Below are 20,482 nucleotides of genomic sequence, written 5' to 3' on the forward strand. Positions count from 1 at the left end.
CAGAACACTGGCTTTGATGTGATGGTTTCTATATCAGGTAGTCTTTCTTATTCACACGATATGCACCAAAGGTTGCAGGCACTAAGCACTAACGGTCACCCCAGTGGCGCTCACTCTCCATCCTCAGATGCACAGGTGGTGGGGACAGAAGCCAGCGCTTACCAAACCAGGCGGCACTGTCCTGTCCTTCCCGCCCACCAAGCAGACCCTTGAGATGAGAAGCAGGAAGACTGAGGTTGGGGCTGGACGCTGCAGGGTTAGAATTTTTTAGCTTGGTTTAGATGGCTTGTCTTCAGATGGGCCTGTTGAATGCCTTATACCTGATGCAAAACAGGTACCAGAGTGAAGCAAAAAAAAAGACTGCTGAGTAGGTCAAACATCTACAGAAGCAATGTTTACTGCAAATAAATGGACTCAGACTGCAGTCTGTTGTGTTGTGTCAGACAAGCTACACAATTCATGTGATCTGCCTCATACAACACAAAGGGAACAAGTTGTAATTTCTCAAAGGTTTTAAACGTTTCTAATAAGTCTTAGCTTTCCGAACCAACGGGAATGCTCTCTGGTCCTTAGAGTCCCAGGAGAAAAAACAACCTTGGTGATGTGTTCCACGGCGTTAAGCTGGCTCTTCTGGGAAACCTTAAATTCTGGGGTAACAAGAAGCTACAATTACAATTCCAAGTACTGGAATTTCTGTACAAATGGTAGATGACTTCACTGTTAACACTATAGACTGCACTCTGGGTACGGAACTTTGGGACAACTTCTGCATAGCGCTGCGAATTCAGCTGCCCGACCTCAGATGTCAGGAGCCCTGGAGGGCAGCATACGGTAGCGTAGGAGTGTGTGTGAGGAGGTGTGCACACAAGTGATGCTGGATTAATTACTTTCCAAGTGAACTTGGGCTAGTTACTTAACCATTTTGGCCTCACTTTTCTCACGTGTAAAATAAGAATGATATTACGTGCCTCACAGGCTCCTTGGGAGGGTTCCGTGAGATAACGCAGTGAAAGTTCTTGACACATTCCCCTGATGCAGAGCCACAACTCAGCACGTGTGGCTATTCTTGCCACCACTGTCACCACCACCAAGACTTCCATGTATTCAACGCGGCACACGGAGATACAGTACAACACTTGGGGACCTTGCCTAGTCCCTTCTCTTCAATAACACTGCCCTCCAGGAAGGCCAAGGGTCTAGATTCAGGTTTTGATTCAAGGCCTCTCTGGCAACATTCAGAGTCGTTGCGTTGGCCTATTTACTTAGTGTAGAACTAAGAACAAGGGACAAGGAGGGCAGAAGTCAAAGTCGGGTGAGTGAGCAGAAATACATCCCCGTACCTGTCAGTGCCAGGAGAGCTGGATCATCCACATAGCCCCTGCAGAGTCAGGGGCCCTAGATTTAGAGACAGAAACCTTGAGTTCATATTCCTATGCTTCCACTTTCTAACTGAAGCAGCACTAGGCAATTACCATTCTCTCCATTTTGCATAAAGTGCTGCCAAAGCAGCTTCCCATCCCCCAGCCCCAAGACCCTTCCAATCGTTCTCTCTTGTCTAGCAATGTAAAAGTCTCCAGGGTTCCCAGCTATCTCATCTTGGGGGAAAATACTGAGGCTCAGTTTCCTCACCTGTGCAACGGGAAGAGCAGCACTGCCTTGTGTACCTGACAAAGCTGAAAACTCTTATGTGAGATCCTGCAGCCAAGAGGACTCCCTTCCTACCAGGGATGCGCCCTGTAAATGGGGTTCTGTTGCCCTCTTCTGCCCAGTGACGGTACTGCCACAAGCCTTCTGAATTTCAAGTTTCTTCAGAAACAGAATCAACCTGGGCAGGCATGGAGTGGATGATCCCTGAGTGGTTGGCACAGCCTGGCGATGGAATGGTTTCTATTCTTTGATCATTAGTTTGAGCATGACTGGAGGCCATGGTGACAAGTAGAGAGCTGCACTCTAAGACTTCCTTCAGGAAGAATATTTCTAAAAGCCAATCAAATATTTAGGGAAATCTACATAAATCATGCAAGGTAGAACTGCACTCCTTCCAGCTCTACAAGGCAAAAACACAAAAAAACAAAAAACCTACGTTCACAGGTCTTCCTTTTTTTAAATTTTTTTTAACATCTTTATTGGTGTATAACTGCTTTACAATGGTGTGTTAGCTTCTGCTTTATAACAAAGTGAATCAGCTATACATATACATACATCCCCATATCTCCTCCCTCTTGCATCTCCCTCCCACCCTGCCTATCCCACCCCTCCAGGCGGTCACAAAGCACCGAGCTGATCTCCCTGTGCCATGCGGCTGCTCCCCACTAGCTATCTATTTTACATTTGGTAGTGTATGTATGTCCATGCCACTCTCTCACTTTGTCCCAGCTTCCCCCTCCCCGTGTCCTCAAGCCCATTCTCTACGTCTGCATCTTTATTCCTGTCCTGCCCCTAGGTTCTTCAGAACCTTTTTTTTTTTTAGATTCCATATATATGTGTTAGCATACAGTATTTGTTTTTCTCTTCCTGACTTACTTCACTCTGTATGACAGACTCTAGGTCCATACACCTCACTACAAATAACTCAGTTTCATTTCTTTTTAGGGCTGAGTAATATTCCATTGTATATATGTGCCACATCTTTATCCATTCATCTGTCGATGGACACTTAGGTTGCTTCCATGTCCTGGTTATTGTAAATAGTGCTGCAATGAACATTGTGGTACATGACTCTTTTTGAACTATGGTTTTCTCAGGGTATATGCCCAGTAGTGGTATTGCTGGGTCATATGGTAGTTCTATTTTTAGTTTTTTAAGGAACCTCCATACTGTTCTCCATAGTGGCTGTATCAATTTACATTCCCACCAACAGTGCAAGAGGGTTCCCTTTTCTCCACACCCTCTCCAGCATTTATTGTTTGTAGATTTTTTGATGATGGCCATTCTGACCGATGTGAGGTGATACCTCATTGTAGTTTTGATTTGCATTTCTTTAATGATTAGTGATGTTGAGCGTCCTTTCATATGTTTGTTGGCAATCTGTATATCTTCTTTGGAGAAATGTCTATTTAGGTCTTCTGCCCATTTTTGGATTGGGTTGTTTGTTTTTTTGATATTGAGCTGCATGAGCTGCTTGTATATTTTGGAGATTAATCCTTTGTCAGTTGCTTCATTTGCAAATATTTTTTCCCATTCTGAGGGTTGTCTTTTTCATCTTGCTTATGTTTTCCTTTGCTGTGCAAAAGCTTTTAAGTTTCATTATGTCCCATTTATTTATTTTTGTTATTTCCATTTCTCTAGCAGGCGGGTCAAAAAGGATCTTGCTGTGATTTATGTCATAGAGTGTTCTGCCTATGTTTTCCTCTAAGAGTTTGATATTGTCTGGCCTTACATTTAGGTCTTTAATCCATTTTGAGTTTATTTTTGTGTATGGTGTTAGGGAGTACTCTAATTTCCTTCTTTTACATGTAGCTGTCCAGTTTTCCCAGTACCACTTACTGAAGAGGCTGTCTTTTCTCCATTTGTATACTTTTGCCTTCTTTATCAAAGATAAGGTGACCATATGTGCATGGGTTTATATCTGGGCTTTCTATCTTGTTCCATTGATCTATATTTCTGTTTTTGTGCCAGTACCATACTGTCTTGATTACTGTAGCTTTGTAGTATAGTCTGAAGTCCAGGAGCCTGACTCCTTCAGCTCCGTTTTTCTTTCCCGAGATTGCTTTGGCTATTCGGGATCTTTTGTTATTCCATACAAATTGTGCAGTTTTTTGTTTTAGTTCTGTGAAAAATGCCACTGGTAGTTTGATAGGGAATGCAGTGAATCTGTGGATTGCTTTGGCTAGTATAGTCATTTTCACAATGTTGATTCTTCCAATTCAAGAACATGGTATATCTCTCCATCTGTCTGTATCATCTTTAATTTCTTTCATCAGTGTCTTATAGTTTTCTGCATACAGGTCTTTGGTCTCCTTACGTAGGTCTATTCCTAGGTATTTTACTCTTTTTGTTGCAAGGGTAAATGGGAGTGTTTCCTTAATTTCTCTTTCAGACTTTTCATCGTTCGTGTATAGGAATGCCAGAGATTTCTGTGCATTAATTTTGTATCCTGCTACTCTACCAAATTCATTGATTAGCTCTAGTAGTTTTCTGGTAGCATGTTTAGGATTCTCTATGTATAGTATCATGTCACCTGCAAACAGTGACAGTTTTACTTTTTTTTTTTTTTTTTTTTTTTGGCTACCTTGGGTCTTCATTGCTGCCTGTGGGCTTTCTCTAGTTGCAGCAAGCAGAGGCTACTCTTCATTGCAGTGCACAGGCTTCTCATTGTGGTGGCTTCTGTTGTTGTGAAGCATGGGCTCTAGGTGCGTAGGCTTCAGTAGTTGTGGCACACGGGATCTAGAGTGCAGGCTCAGTAGCTGTGGTACACGGGCTTAGTTGCTCCATGGCATGTGGGATCTTCCCTGACCAGGGATCGAACCCGTGTCCCCCGCATTGACAGGCGGATTCTTAACCACTGCACCACCAGGGGAAGTCCCAGTTTTACTTCTTCTTTTACGAGTCTGAAGTCTTCTGCCAGCGTTCAGTAGGTGTTCTGTAGGAGTTGTTCCACATGTAGTTGTATTTTTGATGTATTTGTGGGGAGGAAGGTGATCTCCACATCTTACTCCTCCATCATCTTGAAGGTCCTACCCACAGCTTTTCTTTGTCCCCAGCCAGCTGATCTGCCCTGGGCAAGATAGGGAAGTTTTCAAAAATGTGTCCTCTTCCTACCTCCAAGAGAATCAGTTTCCTAGAACCTAACACAAGGCCTTGCTTGGAGTGGTATAAACTACGACGGATGACTGTGTATGGGCTGCTGTAATGTAGACCTGAGTCAAAGGTCTCCACTGGTGGGAATTTCTGGCCTGCAGAGAAGATGTTTTTGGTTCATCCCTTTACGATGGCTCAAATCACTGCTGTAGGAAATTAGCAATGCAGACTGTGGACGTTTGTTACTTCACCATATGAGGAAGGCCAGGCAAGATGACAGAGGAGAGCTGCAGACTGCGAGAAGGGGCATGGGGGGCAGGGTGTGAGAAGCTTCATGCTGACTCCTAGGGCTTGACTTGGGGAGGCTAGTAACTGGTCGTGTCACCAGGAGAGGGAGGCTCCTGGAGGAGGAACAGGGGCAGGGAAAGAGGACCTGCTCCATCTCAGACACAGGGCGTTTGAGGAGCGCCTCGTGGACCAGGCAGCCCTCCTTGGGGTTATCACTTCACATTTACTTGTGCGATTATTGAATGGTTCTCTCCCTCGCTGGGCTCCCTGAGGACGGGGACTTTGTCTCTTACAGCTCAACACTGCAATTTGTGTGTCTAGCACATTGCCTGGCAGCTGGGATCATGCTCAAGAAATATTAACTTGATGAGTTAATGAATTGTGTTGGTGGCAGGTAAATTCAAATTCAACAATATATTCCATAAATATCTATCTAGCACCTGATATATGCCAAGCACTTCACTAGACTCTTTCATTTCCTCTTAGCCACGATCCTGTGAGGTTATTAATTATCATTCAAAACTAACTGCCCTGTGAACTAACCCTGTGAACACAGGGCCTGGCACCAGCCAGCAACTGGGAAACCTGGCACCGACCCACAGCTGCATCTTCCAGGACCCTCTCCATAGCCCACTACCACCCCCGACACCAACAGCACAGCCGTGCATCCCGCACACTGATCAAATAAACCTGCTGAATTCACAGAGTCCACCGTGTAGGTCAGGTGGGTGTAGGTGCAGGGCCCATCACTGCTGTTTACTGGTTTCCTGTCACCTTGGGGAAGCTACTTTTCCTCCACGTGCCTCAGTTTCCTCATTCTAAAAACAAGGATGGCAACAGTACCCACCCTCATAGAAAAGTAGCAATTCTAACTGTGGTAGTTTGTGAAAGTGTTTAACACCCTGCCAGGCCCATGATAAGCGCTTGGAACATGGTATTTATCATCATCCTCCTCCTCCTGAAGCTTGCTCGGCCTTCCTTACCCAACCATATGATCTTGGGAGTCTGTTGAGATAAGCCAAATGCTACACTAGCTCCCTCCACCTCAGCGTCTCCGAGACTGTCCAGGCTTGGAGCTCTGAAGGCCTGGCATGCAGGTACCTCATGCCCAGGCACCAGCCCCACAAGCCCTGCCCTGTCTGACCTCTCCGCATGGCAAGCTGTCTTGGGCAAAGCAAGGAGGAGCTCCATGCCTGATTCTGCTCTTCCTGCTAGAGTTCTCTCTCTGCCTAAGGGGGCCGTGACTTATTCCTGGACGGGATTCATAACTGGAACAGCAACTGAAGGACAGGAAGATGCTCACGAGCATCCCAAACCTGCAGCCCCTCCTGCGGCACGCACCCCCTCGCCTCGCCAGGCACGTAGGAGGTTGCACGGAGAGCGGGATTACCGGCACCACTCACCACACAAATGGAAATGTTCCTGAGCAAAGTGTGTGCCAATCAAATATTTATAAATCAAACCACATCCTAAAGGCAGTAGAGGAGTTCACTGGTCCCAAGAACCCTGCTCTGCAGCCCTTTAGAAAGGGCAGGCTCCTTCCCTGCAGTGAATCCCTCCTGCCCCTAGTTCTGGGGGCAGTCCGGACTCCGGTTCTGCTACCACTCGGCACCTAATGGTGAAGGCACTGTGTTCCCCATAAGCCTGGGCCAAAAGTGAAAACAGCTTTTCAGAGGACCATGGTGGGCAGAGCCGGGCCAGGCTGTCAGGCATCAGAAAGAGGGGCTAGTGTCCAGGCAGGCAGGCACGCTCTCCCCAGCGGGATGCCATGCCGAAGGCCTCCCTCCCTCTCCTCCCCACCGCTCCCTTATCTGCTTATACAGAAGGGGTTTTTCCAGATAAACTTTTTTTTAACTATCACACAGTCCATGGACTATATCAAAATTTCCCAGGCACCTTTTTCAGATCCTAAAGGGGAAGCAGACACCTTCACACATTCTAAGAAAAGTTTTTTTCGTGTGTGTGTGTGTGTGTGTGTGTGTGTGTGTGTGTGCGCGCGCGCGCCTATTCTAAACCACTGGAACTTTTTTCTTCCACAAACTCCATTTTATTTCTTCTCCGTCTTTCTCTAATGTTTTACGGCGCCCTGCTTGTGGCTACATTTTAATTATAAATGCCACTGACATAAAACAACCTCACGGAGTTCTGAATGAGGGTGACCTCATGTTGGGTAAACACGGCAAAGGACGGGAAGTCTCCAACCCAGAATAAACCAGGCACGTAATCTCTCTTGGCCTCTCTCTGGAGAGCAGAGGTGGAACGCAGGCCTCTTTTAAAGGCCACGGAGGAACGTGCTGCAGAAGCAGAACCCCCACCTGCAGACGTTCATCCTGCTGAATGCACCGGCTGTAATCTTATCTTTAAAAATTCCTAGGGCAGGACAGGAAGATACTAGGATGGTGCCCAAGGCTCATGTCTCTTGCCACTGGCAGGCTCCTAACTCCTGTTCTTTCTTTCTATCCTTGGAAAGTAAGCGATCATGTGTCTTACTGTGAATCAACTACTATTGATAGCTAATGGAAGGGTCTGAGGAGCAGAAGAGAAAGCCGGAGATACCGGCTTATATTTCCTCAGGAAAAAAAGGAAGAACACCTAGTCGGGGACCAGCATATCCACTCAAAGCCCTGGATTCCTCCTTACGTAGGTTCCCCTAAGTAAAGACGCATGAAGGCATCCAAAGGATGAGGGTCCAAAGGATGAAGCAGGAGCAGGGTCTGCAAAGGCGATTTGGTACATTTCAGTTCTTTGACATTTACTTTTGCTACATCAGCTATTTCCAAACCAGCACACCCTAATGCATGCCTAGAAAAGGAGCAGGATTGCATTCCACTGGGGACACTATGGTTACGAATCCACCAGGCAAACGCCTCCAGCCTTCCTGCAGTGCTTTATAAATTTGAATTTCTCTAAGAAACTTGTATCTATCACTAGAGTACCTTTATAAAAACTGCTTTCCGGGCTTCCCTGGTGGCGCAGTGGTTGAGAGTCCGCCTGCCGATGCAGGGGACGCGGGTTCGTGCCCCGGTCCGGGAAGATCCCACATGCTGCGGAGCGGCTGGGCCCGTGAGCCACGGCCGCTGAACCTGCGCGTCCGGAGCCTGTGCTCCACAACGGGAGAGGCCACAACAGTGAGTGGCCCGTGTACCGGGAAAAAAAAAAAAAAAAAAAAAAAACTGCTTTCCATTTCTTCTGCTAAGTCAAAAGTCGCTGTCCGCATTTCAGAACTAGGGAACACTGAGTTCCCATAGAGCTAAATGATTTGTCTCGTTTTTCAAAAAGTACTCGCTCCTTCATCCTTGGGATGCTACAGAGCCACTGACCTTCCCGCTCATAGAGAGTAAGTCCTAAATTCCCCGTATGGGAGGGAAGAGATGCTCCCGCTCTGTGCGCTGGGTGCTAACCTGGTGGAAGGTGCTGGAAGAAGAAAATGAACAGAGCAGGTGTGGCTTTAGTGGCCCTTCACCAGCTTTCCTGGTTCCCTGTCTGCCCTTAAGAAGACGCACCTTTTGCAGATACCTACGTTCAGGTCTACGTGGTACCTGAGGTCAAGCCTGCACTGGGTCATAGAGCACCGCAGGGGTCAGCAGCAGCAAGAAACTGAGTGTCTGCCCACCAACCAAGAACCAGGCTTTACACATCAACTACCCACCCCCCACCTCCCAAAAGTATCAGCAGCCCCATCACCCAAAGTGAACCACTGTTGTCACCTGGCTGTTCTTACCTCAGAACTGTGTCTTCAAAGAAATGAAGAGTTAGGATGAAGGGCAAGTTCCTTCCACTCCCCTCCCCAGCCTCAATCCTTCTCATCCTCCCCAGAGCAGCCACTGCTATGCATTTGGTCTGAATTGAGCGCACATTTTTATCTTTTACTCCCTATCTATTCATGAGCTATGCGCATTGTTTTATGTTTTTTACAAAAATTTCATCAAGGATTTACCATAAATAGTCTTTTGCAATTTGCTTTCTTTCACTGCACATTATTTTCTGCTTTTCTTTGAAAGGGAAAACAATTAGAGAGAGAGAGAAAAAAGAGAGTTTTTGTTGTAGTTGCACTTTTGTTTGCTTTTAGCTCAAAAACAAGTGGGGTGTTTGCTACGGTGCTGCTTGATCACTCTGGGTCGTCTGTACCCCTAACTGGGTGTCAGCCCCTGAAGGCAGGGACCTTGCCAGCACTGAGCACAGCGCCCAGCACACGATGGCCGGTGCATGAAAACGTGGTGACTGGGTGGCTTTCCCTGAGCCCCCTGCTTGCTCCAAGAGGGAGGAGCTGCTGCTTCCACCCAGGCTGTTGGCCAGGCCCTCCCTCTCTTTCTGAGCCCCCCTCTCTCACTCGCTCTCCTTCCCACCCCCGAGCAGCAGCCGCGGGAGGATGTAGGTTTGGAAAACTGGAATGAAGTCACACTAGGGAGTTGGACACCTAGTCAGTTACACGAGCAACGCGCTGGGTGTTACTCCTTCCTGCCAGCTCTGCTTGCAGAAGGATATATGCTTAAGAAACTCAGCCAGAAAGAAATCCAGTGAAAATGAGCTATGAAACTTGGACATCCTGGAGAAATAATATTTACAGAGGAAACTCTTGAGACGAACTCTCAACAGTACCACAGCCCTGGTGTTGGGGCTCAGGGCCGAGGACTGAGTCCTGTGCCAGGCAGCTCTGCTTCATGTTTACCTCCATGGGGCGTTTACACAGCCAAGACGGGACTCCTCAGACAGCAAAGTCAACCCTACTTAGCCCCACAGAGAGACAAACGGGCACTATTTAAGGCATAGGACAGAAATGGACTAGAGAATGAAAAGCTTTAAAAAAACCTCTTCCTTGGTGATAATGATGTGTCAGTGTAGGTTCATCAGTTATAACAACTGTATCACTCTGGTGGGGGATGATGATAATGCCGGGGAGAAGGCATATGGTAAATTTCTACACCTGCCCCTTATTTTTGCTGTGAACCCAAAACTGCTCTACAAAATGACGTCCGTTTAAGAAGATTTTCCTGGATTACCCAAAAGGACTTGCCCTTTAGGACTCTTGTTGCACCTATAATGCGTCTGACTAAATACCTACTTATATGGATGGTAGGTGGAAAAAAAGTCCCAGGCAACTAACATCACTCAATCCTACGGCTATGACATGGGATCCTGGATGGTCATCTGCCATCTGGTACACGTCTGACCTTGAAGACAAGGGGGACCAAGGAGGGAAGTGAATATGGCTTGATTTGGACCAATCTCCCTGATAACTGGAGCTCAAGGTATTGTACGAAAGACAGGAAAAAGTAGGATACCTGAAATAGGTGAGCCTGGGTTCTGGTCATGGTTGTGCCCCTGATTATAAGTATAATGTTTGGTAAAACATACGCTTACCAAACTTCAGTTTCCTTACCTGTGGGACAGAGCCAGTGCCACCTTCCTCCAGGGATGCTGTGAAGAGTGATGAGGGCACCTAAACACAGTAAAAATGGCAGTCATCGTACTGGACACTTCCAGGCATCAGATCATTAAACCCCACAATTCCGTGAAGCAGATACTATCATTATAGATAAGGAGATAGAGGTAAATACCATGCCAAATCATCACACAGCTAGTACACAGCCAAGCCGAAATCTGAATTCATGCAGTTTGCTTCTGGAGTCCAAACTCTTTTGTTTCCTCTTTATATCAAGATAGAAACCGGCATGATGCCTGGCACATGGTAGGTAATCAGTAAATGATTATTCCCTTCCTTTGGTCTCTCTTAAAGATACAGGATTATGATGGGAAATTGACACAAAATACATTTGAAAGTTCTCTGAAAACCGTGAAGTCCAATGAAAATACAGAGCATTAAAAAAAATGTACTGAGATAAATTCACATACCTTACAATTCACCCATTTAAAGTATGCAATTCAGTGGTTTTTTTTACATTCAGAGATTTGTGCAACCATCTCTATAATCAACTTTCATCACCCCAGAAAGAAACCCTATACTTCTTAACCCAAAAAGAAACCCTATACCTCTTAACCACAGTTTCCCCTTCTCTCTCCAAGCCCTTCCTCAGCCCCTGGCTACCACTAACCTACTTCCTGTCTCTATGGGTTTGCCTACGCTGGACATTTCTTTTAAATGGAATCATACAATATGTGGTCCTTTGTGAGTGGCTTCTTCACTTAGCATGTTTTCAAGGTTCAGCCATGTTGCAGCGTGCATCCGTACTTTGTTCCTTTTTACGGCCAAATAATACTCTATTGTATACAGCATTGTTATTAAATGTATTTACATGATTCCCAGACTGTTAGAGCTGAAAAAACTCTAGAGACTGAATCCAAACCACTCCCATTTTACTAACAAGGAGACTGTAGCCTGAAGGTTAAACAGCCTAGCCAAGGTCACCCTGCTGGTCAGTGGCAGAGCCCAGCCTTGACCCTTACAAACTCTCAACTTGGCCCCATCCTACTTCACTCCACAAAGCGTTATTGGAAACACAATTCAAAACGTGCAGCCTACTGATGATGGGCCAACAGAATCATCTCTGCAACGATCAGCCTAACATCATTCATTCAGCAAATGCATACTGTCTGTACCCGGAGCACAGGGCACTATGGGAGGCACTGGAGACTGAAGGAGGAACAGGATAGCTAAGATTCCTGCCCTTTCTCCCAAGTGTGCAGTCCCCTGGGGAGGTAGAAATTAATGAGTAAAGCCCTAAACGATAAAAATAAGTGCACACTGTACAAAATGCCATGAAGGAAACAAACAGGGACCGAGAAAGACAATGATGCAGGGACTAGGGTGGCAGGGGTCCTGGCTGAAAGGACTTGCTGTGCAGAGTGTGGAGGGGCACTTGGGTGGGGAAGGCCTCTCTGAGGAGGGAGTTTTAGGCTGAGGCCGGAAGGAAAAGAATATTTTGTGAATATTAGGGGAGAGGAGATACCAGACAGAGGGCAGAGCGTGTGCCAAGAGCCTTAGGCAGGAGGGAGCTCGGGGTGAGGCAATGACTCAGGGAGCAAGTGGTGTGACCCGAGGCTGGAGAGGGGAGGCCTCTGGTCTGCGCTCTCATGCCTACCTCTCAGAGCTAAGCGGAGTTAGGAAGACCGGTGGGAAAGGAGATCGTGGCTTCCGCTTTCCTTCCTGTGAATTAAATAAACGCCACTTGCCAGAGGAGGCCCTGAGTTTCTGTGGCTAAGACTTCCAAGGACAAGAGAACTGCATCTTCAATAAGGGTGATGTAACTATGTATCACCCTTAGGATGAATCATAAGATAAGGAAAAAAGAGGGAAATGAGAAAATACAGACATATTAATAAGGAAGTGGTGAAATGATTACGGTACAGCCACATAATGGAACACAATTCAACTGGCAAAAAGAAGGTAACTACTGAAGTGGAAAGATTTCCAGTCAGTTGTTAAGCGAAAAACACAAGGTGTAGAACTGTATGGTATTTCATCATTTGCTAGGAGAAAAAAAAAAAAAAAAGGCAGGAGGGATAACATCTCTCTAGAAGGATATATTCCAAATATGTCTCAGGGGGCTTCCCTGGTGGCGCAGTGGTTGAGAGTCTGCCTGCCGATGCAGGGGACACGGGTTCGTGCCCCGGTCCGGGAAGATCCCACATGCCGCGGAGCGGCTGGGCCCGTGAGCCATGGCCGCTGAGCCTGCGCATCCGGAGCCTGTGCTCCGCAACAGGAGAGGCCACAACAGTGAGAGGCCCGCGTACCGCAAAAAAAAAAAAAAAAAAAAAAAAGTCTCAGAGGAGTTTACTTGTTTGTCTCTGTCTCCCCAGGAGAACGTGCCCCAGAGGAAGGGCAAGGATCCTGCCTGTCCTGTAGCCCCATCAGTTGGGAGTGGGAGGCTGGAAGGACTGAGAGAAGACATTCACCATCTCCTCTTCTATGTTTCCAAGTCTGAAACATGGGAATATATTTCTAAGAAATTAAGTGAAAACAAGGGGTCTAGAGGTGCCAACCGAAACCCTGTATTCCTTCTAGCACCCCTTGCGCCTCAAACTTTGACAAAGTCAACCCTTAGAGGGGTCAGCTGACTCCAAGAGAACTACTGGGTGCTCACTGGTCCCCCGTCTAGATTTCACTCCTTATCATAACAATGGCTATGACCAAAGAAATTTTCCAGAAGAATCCAGAATTCATTTCAACTCCCAAATGGGAACCATCAAATCACCTCTCTCCAGAGTCACTCCAGGGAGGATGAACAAATGAATAATTATCAAGTGGGACTCCAGTGAGGTATCCAGCAGTGAGCAAGGCACCATGGGAGTATCAGTCAGTATAAATGGAAAGAAGGCAACTCAGGGTATCTCAGTCCTCGCCCTCAACTTCAATGTCTCTCAACCTCGGCACTATTGACATTTTGAGCTGAATAATTCCTTGATGAGAAGGGCTTGCCTGGGCGCTGTAGGATATTTATTTAGCACCATCCCTGGCTTCTACTCACTAGATGCCAGTAGCACCATCCCACCCCAGCTGGGAAAACCAAAAATGTCTCCAGACATGGCTAACTGTCCCCTCTAGAACAAAATCATCCCCAGGTAAAAAGCACCATTCCCATCCCAGGTGGCTGCTTCATTCTCCCTTTCAAATGCCAGGGTTTCCCCTCTGCCTGTATCCCAGTGGGGTTGCCACAGAGGTTGGGGGTTGACTGAACTTCATTGTGGGTGAGTTACCTGAGTTTCTTATGTGCCAAGCAATCTAACTTCCTGGGAACCTCTTCTATCTGGGAAAATAACACTATCAGATTTTGAAAAATAACAATCTGTCCACGAGAAGCTCCCACACCAGGAAGGCCCGGGCCATAAAAAGGCACCCCTGCCAAAGCAGGTTGATAACTGAAACTGAACACCCTCAGGCTGGCCGGTTGCCGACTCTATGATCCCCCCAAGATCACTGGGATGATGGAGCCAGGGAAGTGAATGCTGTTTCCTCCTGTGACAGTGCCCGTAAAGTGCACGTGGGGTCACGTTGTAACGAACAAGGCAGATGGGTGGGCGAGCCCGCCATCCTCTCTCCTTCCCTCGAGAACATGATTCCCAATGGACAGCTTTCTTTGGAGGGCAAAGAAAAAGGAACTGTATTTCTATGTTTTGATTAATTTGAGGCTCATCCTTGAGGGCTCTGTGAGATGAATGAGCAGAATTTTCCGTGGCTAACTGTCTTGGCCGCCAGGCCCTATCGGCAAAAGCTTAGTGTTTATTTACTTTTGCTCGTGTTATTTTTATTTCAGTTCAGCTGCAGCTCAGTGCGGAAAGCGTGGGGGAGGTGTATATAAAGAGTACGGAGACTGGCCAGTACTTGGCCATGGACACCGACGGGCTTTTGTACGGCTCAGTAAGTATGAGGCTGACATGCTTCCAGACTCGGCCAAGGTTTGAGGTTTCCAGAAATCTTGTTACATGGAGTGATGCAAACTATAAAGCGTCAATTAGTCTCTGTTTGTTATTTTTTCCAGCAGGATTCCCACCCTCCACCCTGCCTTATTTTAGGCACAAACATAAAAGAGTTTCTTGCGGGATTCTCTCAAAACACTCCAACGTATTATCACATAGACAAAGAGACAAAACATTGATTGAAATTTTAGTAACTCATCCAGTCACTCGCTCCAGAATACCCAATCCCACTTCATTATTTCATTCCAAAAATGTTTCTTGAGCATCTACTATGGGCTATGTAGGTGTGTCTCTTAAGGCTTTTTACAAAAATTGCAGAGCCCAGACTCTAGCAGTTGATATTTCATGCATAAAACTTTGAAAATAGCCCTTTTATTCTGGAAGCGTCACCTAAAAGGATAAAAAGTTTAATAACTTGGGCTTCCCTGGTGGCGCAGTGGTTGGGAGTCCGCCTGCCGACGCAGGGGACACGGGTTCGTGCCCCGGTCCGGGAGGATCCCACATGCCGCGGAGCGACTGGACCCGTGAGCCATGGCCGCTGGGCCTGCGCATCCGGAGCCTGTGCTCCGCAACGGGAGAGGCCACAACAGTGAGAGGCCCGCGTACCGCAAAAAAAAAAAAGAAAACAAAAGTTTAATAACTTAATTCAACAAACATTGAGCAAACGCCTCCTGTTGTCCAAGTACAGTTGGGTACTGAGAGGGTGCAAAGGTGAATAAGCCACATCCTTGCCCTGGAGAAGCAAAGTCCAAGAGTCTATTCAGTAGCTAAAATCCTGCTGCATCTCCTGCTCCATCTCTCTCCTAGTTAATGCTTTATATATGTTTGACTCGGTACATATTGATCTTTGTGAGAAAAGAAGAGAATAGGGTCAATCTGATTTTGTCCCCATTGGTATCTCTGGTAAACGATTTGAACGGAAAGAGAGCTGAAGCCAATGGCTGCAGGTTTTGAAAATATTTCTGGAGTTCAATGATCCTTTCTCTGTAGCCTAACAACTGAACATTAAGGCTTCACCAAACCCCCTTCTTCCCTTTTATGAAAGATGTCTACCAAAAGGCACCCAGTAGGTGGGATTTTAGTTTGGGGCTCCCTTTAACTTACATCAAATCGCCAAGTAGCAATGGGCAAAGGAAACTCCCTCTTGAAGCTGTAATCTCAGCCAGAGTTTGGGATGTGAACACAAGTTCATTTTTTTTCATGCTGCCCACTAGGGCTCAGGAGATGAGACCATCAGAGGAACAGGTAGTTCCTGCAGGCTGTTTGCTGAAATATGGATTGATTTGGACAACTTGAAAGGGTTTGGAGCTAGGCAGTGACTGGTACATAGGGAGTAGACTTTTTTTTTCAGGCAGGCCTTCCAATCAGCAATAAAATCAACAGGCCAATCAATCATTCAATCTCAGACTCATAAATGAATCCCATGCCTCTGCCACTTTGGCAAGTTACTCACCTACTCTGAACCTTGTGTGAAACGAGGACAGTAATGGATAATTACCGCATACTTACATACTTAAGAAGAGTCAGAGAGACAACGCACAGAACCCGCCCACTGGTGTAGCAATGGCAGCTATAAGGCAGTCGGTTTACAAATCCCTTACCCTCATTATTTCTTGCATTATGTGTTACAATTTTATGGCTTTTCCTCCTTTAAATCAATTCTGATGTTTATTATAACCTTCTCTTACTTGTATAAAAATTTGATAAAGACTCCCCTAAATCCAGATACGTCTAGGCTCCAGACACCCCCTTCTCCCACCATAGTCCTGGACATCACTGATTCACCTGACATGTTCATAGGGTGATATTAATACATTATGCCTAAGAATTTTTATATTCCCCCATTGATAAAGATAAGTTCTAAAATATCTCAGGGCTCTGCCTCATGCTCTTAACCCATTTTAGGTATTCATCCATCCTGATACAAATTCACGTGTGTGGAAAGGACATATTTATTTAAAAAAAATAAGTCTGAAAGGCTCTAAAACATTAATATATTTATCTTTGGGAGTGCTACACGGCTGATTTTATAATATATGAATGCCTTTCTGAATTTTCCAAATTTTTTACAGTTGGTATCTGTCACCTATGTAATTGGGAAAAAGCATGCTAAATATAAAAAAGAAGTTAATTAAAACAATAGGCATGAATCAACTCTTCATCCCCGGCCCGTGGCACTGCATGAAGTGCACAGTAAGCACTGACAAATCCTGGTTGAGGCACAGGTAGAGCATCTCCAATTTGGCCTGCTGACTCAGCCTGGGACTCAGCCATTCTGTGTGTCAACCGCTCTAGTGTAACAGACACATCAGGTGGGGGACGTGGCCGCCCCGAGCTTCGTCACAGAACACAGGCCTGACGCCCACTGAGCGGTGTCATGGGGTGACTCCTCCCTTGCAGGAGAGTGGGCAACCCACCCAGGTCCAAAACTGCCTACCTCCTCCCACCCTTGACAACGTGCATCGAACAATAATGTCTGGATGAGTTCCTCTAGAGGCAACAGAGTCACCTAATTAAATATTACATCTATGTCCCATCTTGTTCCAAAATGATCTGAAGTGTCTCACCCAGTTGTCACTGCACTAGACTACAGATGAAAAAGGGGCAGAATACTTCCTGTTATGTAGTTCCTTACTAAACAAAGGTAACTTTTCTGAATACTTTACATGAACTCAAGAATCAGATTACATTCATCACCTAGCTGATGTGCACCTATTATCTGCAAAATTCTTTGTCTTGGGGGAGACACAAGGCTGACAAGATTCCATCTCTTCCCTCAGTAGGACTGACAGTCTAACAGACAAACATGCCACAAGTAGAGAATAAACAATAGGACTGGAAACCACCAGAAAGGGACTCACCAACCACTATATGGGTGAAGAGGTAATATAGAGATCACATGACTTGGAATTGGAGCAAAGTCCATACACAGCATATGTATGTTAATACTCCTGTTTATATCCAAATATAATAAATGTATTCTAAAATCTTGACAAACAGAAAGGGCAAAGAACTGGGATTCCTCCCACTCTAACAGATGAATTTTAGTAAAACAGTAACTGTTGGTAGATATTTTCAATGTAATTGCACTATTTAATATGTATTAACTATCTCTCCAACTTAATAAATTTACATTTGCATTGGATCCCACTGTATGGATGTACCGCTATCCACTTAACCAATCACCTTTCCATGGGTATTTACGTTGTTTCCAATATGTCACCATTATAGCCAATACTTCAAAGAACATCCTTGAAAATACCACTATCTCATAAGCGTCAGTTCCTAGAAGTGAAATCCCGGATTCAAGGGTAATGCATATTTTAAATTTTGATACTTATTGCCAAAGTCCCCTCACAAAGTTTCCATCAACTTATCTCACCAACAGTGTCTGACAGTGACTATTTCCCACTCTCCCCCATACTAAGACTTGTAAATCTTTTTGCTCTTTGCAGATGTTATAGCCAACATATTAAATCATTTTTGAATTTGCATCTTCTTGCTAGTGAGATTAAATATGTTTTCATAGGTTTATCACCGATTTTTTTTTTTTTTTTTTTTGCGGTACGCGGGCCTCTCACTGTTGTGGCCTCCCCCGCCGCGGAGCACAGGCTCCGGATGCGCAGGCCCAGCGGCCATGGCTCACGGGCCCAGCCGCTCCGCGGCATGTGGGATCTTCCCGGACCGGGGCACGAACCCGTGGCCCCTGCATCGGCAGGCGGACTCTCAACCACTGCACCACCAGGGAAGCCCTTATCACCCATTTTTAAAACAGCAGACATAGTATGCCATTTTGATAATACCCTAAGTTTCTATCGATATGGCCCTATCTATGTCTCTCTGTGTGCTCATACATAAAGAGGTACAGAAGGATGTTCATCAACTGTTAGCAGGTGCCTATATCTGGGTGGGTGCGCTTTGGGGTGATTTTTTTCTTTCTTTTTTTTAAAGTAAAGTTGTGCTTTTCTTTTTTACAAGTACCAGTCTTTTGATAAGTAGCAAAAAAAACAAAAATCTATTCTCACTGAAAAAAAAAATCCTTTAAGTTCCAGGACATGTTTTATGCTTAGGACACATTTTATGCAAGCATTTATGTTCATAACAACACTAAAGTAAAACCCTGATACTGTTGGTGAAAATCACAAGGGTGTAAAGTATAATTGGTAGGTTTTCATTTATTCTTCAAGACCAAACTTAAGAATGCCCCACTGCATCACAGTCTAGTTTTACCCATTTTGGACGCTTTTCATGGTCAAACCTAGGTGCCAGGCCTCTGCAGAGACAAAAGACCCAGCTCTACCCTTAAGGTACTTAAAGTCATTCAGGATTTCCCAAGTGGGAGACTCTAGGGTCCTGAGCAGAGCAGAGGTGAGGGGAGTTTACATAACAGCAGATGTACATTGAAGGCTCATTATGTACTGGGTCCCGTTCCAAGTCGTCATTTCTATCCTCAGAGACAGGTTCCGTTATTTTCCCAATGTCACTGAAGAAGAAACTGAAGCACAGAGAGCCTCACTAATTTGCCCAAGGTCACACAGCCAGTAAACAGAGGAACCCGATCTAAAACCACTCACTAATCATTCTACTCTTTCCCGGTTTTATTTTTTTTAGCAGACACCCAATGAGGAATGTTTGTTCCTGGAAAGGTTGGAGGAAAACCATTACAACACCTACGCATCCAAGAAGCATGCAGAAAAGAATTGGTTCGTTGGTCTCAAGAAGAACGGAAGCTGCAAACGCGGTCCTCGGACTCACTACGGCCAGAAAGCAATCTTGTTTCTCCCCCTGCCAGTCTCCTCCGATTAAAGAAATCTGTGCTGGGTGCTGATCACTCCAGAGGAGCCCGAAGGGGTCCTCACCCGGTTGACCCCAAATTGTACCCTTGATCGTTGGCCGCGCTAACCCCTGGCCCACAGAGCCTAAACTTGTAACGTGCTTCTAAACGCCCAGTTCACTTTTTTTGTAAAGCCCTTCACCCTGGCACAGTTTGGAACCGAGGGACCAAATGGCTTTTAGGGGCCAACTGGCTGGCCAGTCTGGGTCTGGTTTGGAAGTCCAGTTGCCTCTGGGCATCTGATGCAGGCTGAGCCTCCTAATGCATGGGTGGAACCAAATGAAGTGTGAGCAGAGGGCTGCCAAGTGGGCTGTAACTGCATGCAATTCCCTCTACAGAGTAAACCCTGCCCGCAAGTCCCCTGAATATCTGGCATGACTCCCTTTCATCCTTTCAATCCCCCACGATTATTAGCAGAGAAGCTATGGCTCCGTTAGAGGAAGGCAGCTTTCCATGAGTGGAAACAGGGATGAATAAATCCCCTCTCAGAAGGGATTCAAATGGCAAGGGGAGACTGACTGGATTCTAGTGGACAGCTTAGAAGGATGGGATCTCAAGGCGCAATGAATGAAGGCTGGGAAGCTCAGGCACAGGAGAGCAGAATGAAGGCAAAACCTTGCGAGTTCTTACAACGCCTTGACTTCCCCAAGCCGCCTGCTTCCCCATTCGGCAGCAGGAAGCCCCTCGATGATGTCAGGTGGAGAAGAGAACTAGGTTCTTGATAAACGCCAGGACTCTGGGTATTGGGAAATTCATTTGGGTCTGGGGAGTGGGTGTGGGAGTGATGAGAAAGGGAAACATGGGCTGAGGGGACATTATCCTCCAAAGAGGATGATTCTAGAAGTGAGAAGGAAAGAGAAGGGGATGCCATGACCTGTGCTTGGCCACCAGAAAGCGGAGGCTTTGGGGTCCTGGGGCAGTGCTTACAAATCACATGGGCATCTTGTTTGACTGCAGGTTCTGGTTCAGTAGGTCTGCCGTAGAGTTTTCCCATTTCTCACAAGCTCCCAGGTGCTGTAGATGCTGTTGCCTACCCCCCCCCCCCGCCCCCTCCGCCCCGTACTTTAAGTAGCAAAGTCCCTAAAAGCGTTATTCAAATGAAGGGGGCTCAAACCCGACCCTCCCGGCCACACCCTTAAAAATGCACGTCCCCTGGATCTTCCCGCACTCAGGCAGCATCAGCAGTCACGCCTGAGTTAAGGAGCCGGGGTTTAAGGCACTTTGGCCCAATGCCTGTAAAATGCC

The 20,482-nt window shown here is 46.2% G+C and overlaps 1 protein-coding gene across 2 annotated transcripts in view; it reads left to right on the forward strand.

Annotated features, from left to right (window-relative positions):
- Window positions 1-19,881, forward strand: part of FGF1 (fibroblast growth factor 1) — a 99,461-nt gene extending 79,580 nt beyond the window's left edge. The window contains exons 4-5 of one of the 2 annotated variants that reach the window (XM_060008626.1): window positions 14,241-14,344; window positions 19,015-19,881. In XM_060008626.1, coding sequence (XP_059864609.1) covers window positions 14,241-14,344; window positions 19,015-19,209 — 299 coding nt within the window. In that variant the 3' untranslated portion in view covers window positions 19,210-19,881. The remainder of the gene's footprint in view (window positions 1-14,240; window positions 14,345-19,014) is intronic. The other variant, XM_060008627.1, reaches the window with a different exon arrangement.
- The last annotated feature ends 601 nt before the right edge of the window (window positions 19,882-20,482 follow it).

Source organism: Delphinus delphis, chromosome 3, assembly GCF_949987515.2.
Source record: "Delphinus delphis chromosome 3, mDelDel1.2, whole genome shotgun sequence".
NCBI classification, from domain to species: domain Eukaryota; kingdom Metazoa; phylum Chordata; class Mammalia; order Artiodactyla; family Delphinidae; genus Delphinus; species Delphinus delphis.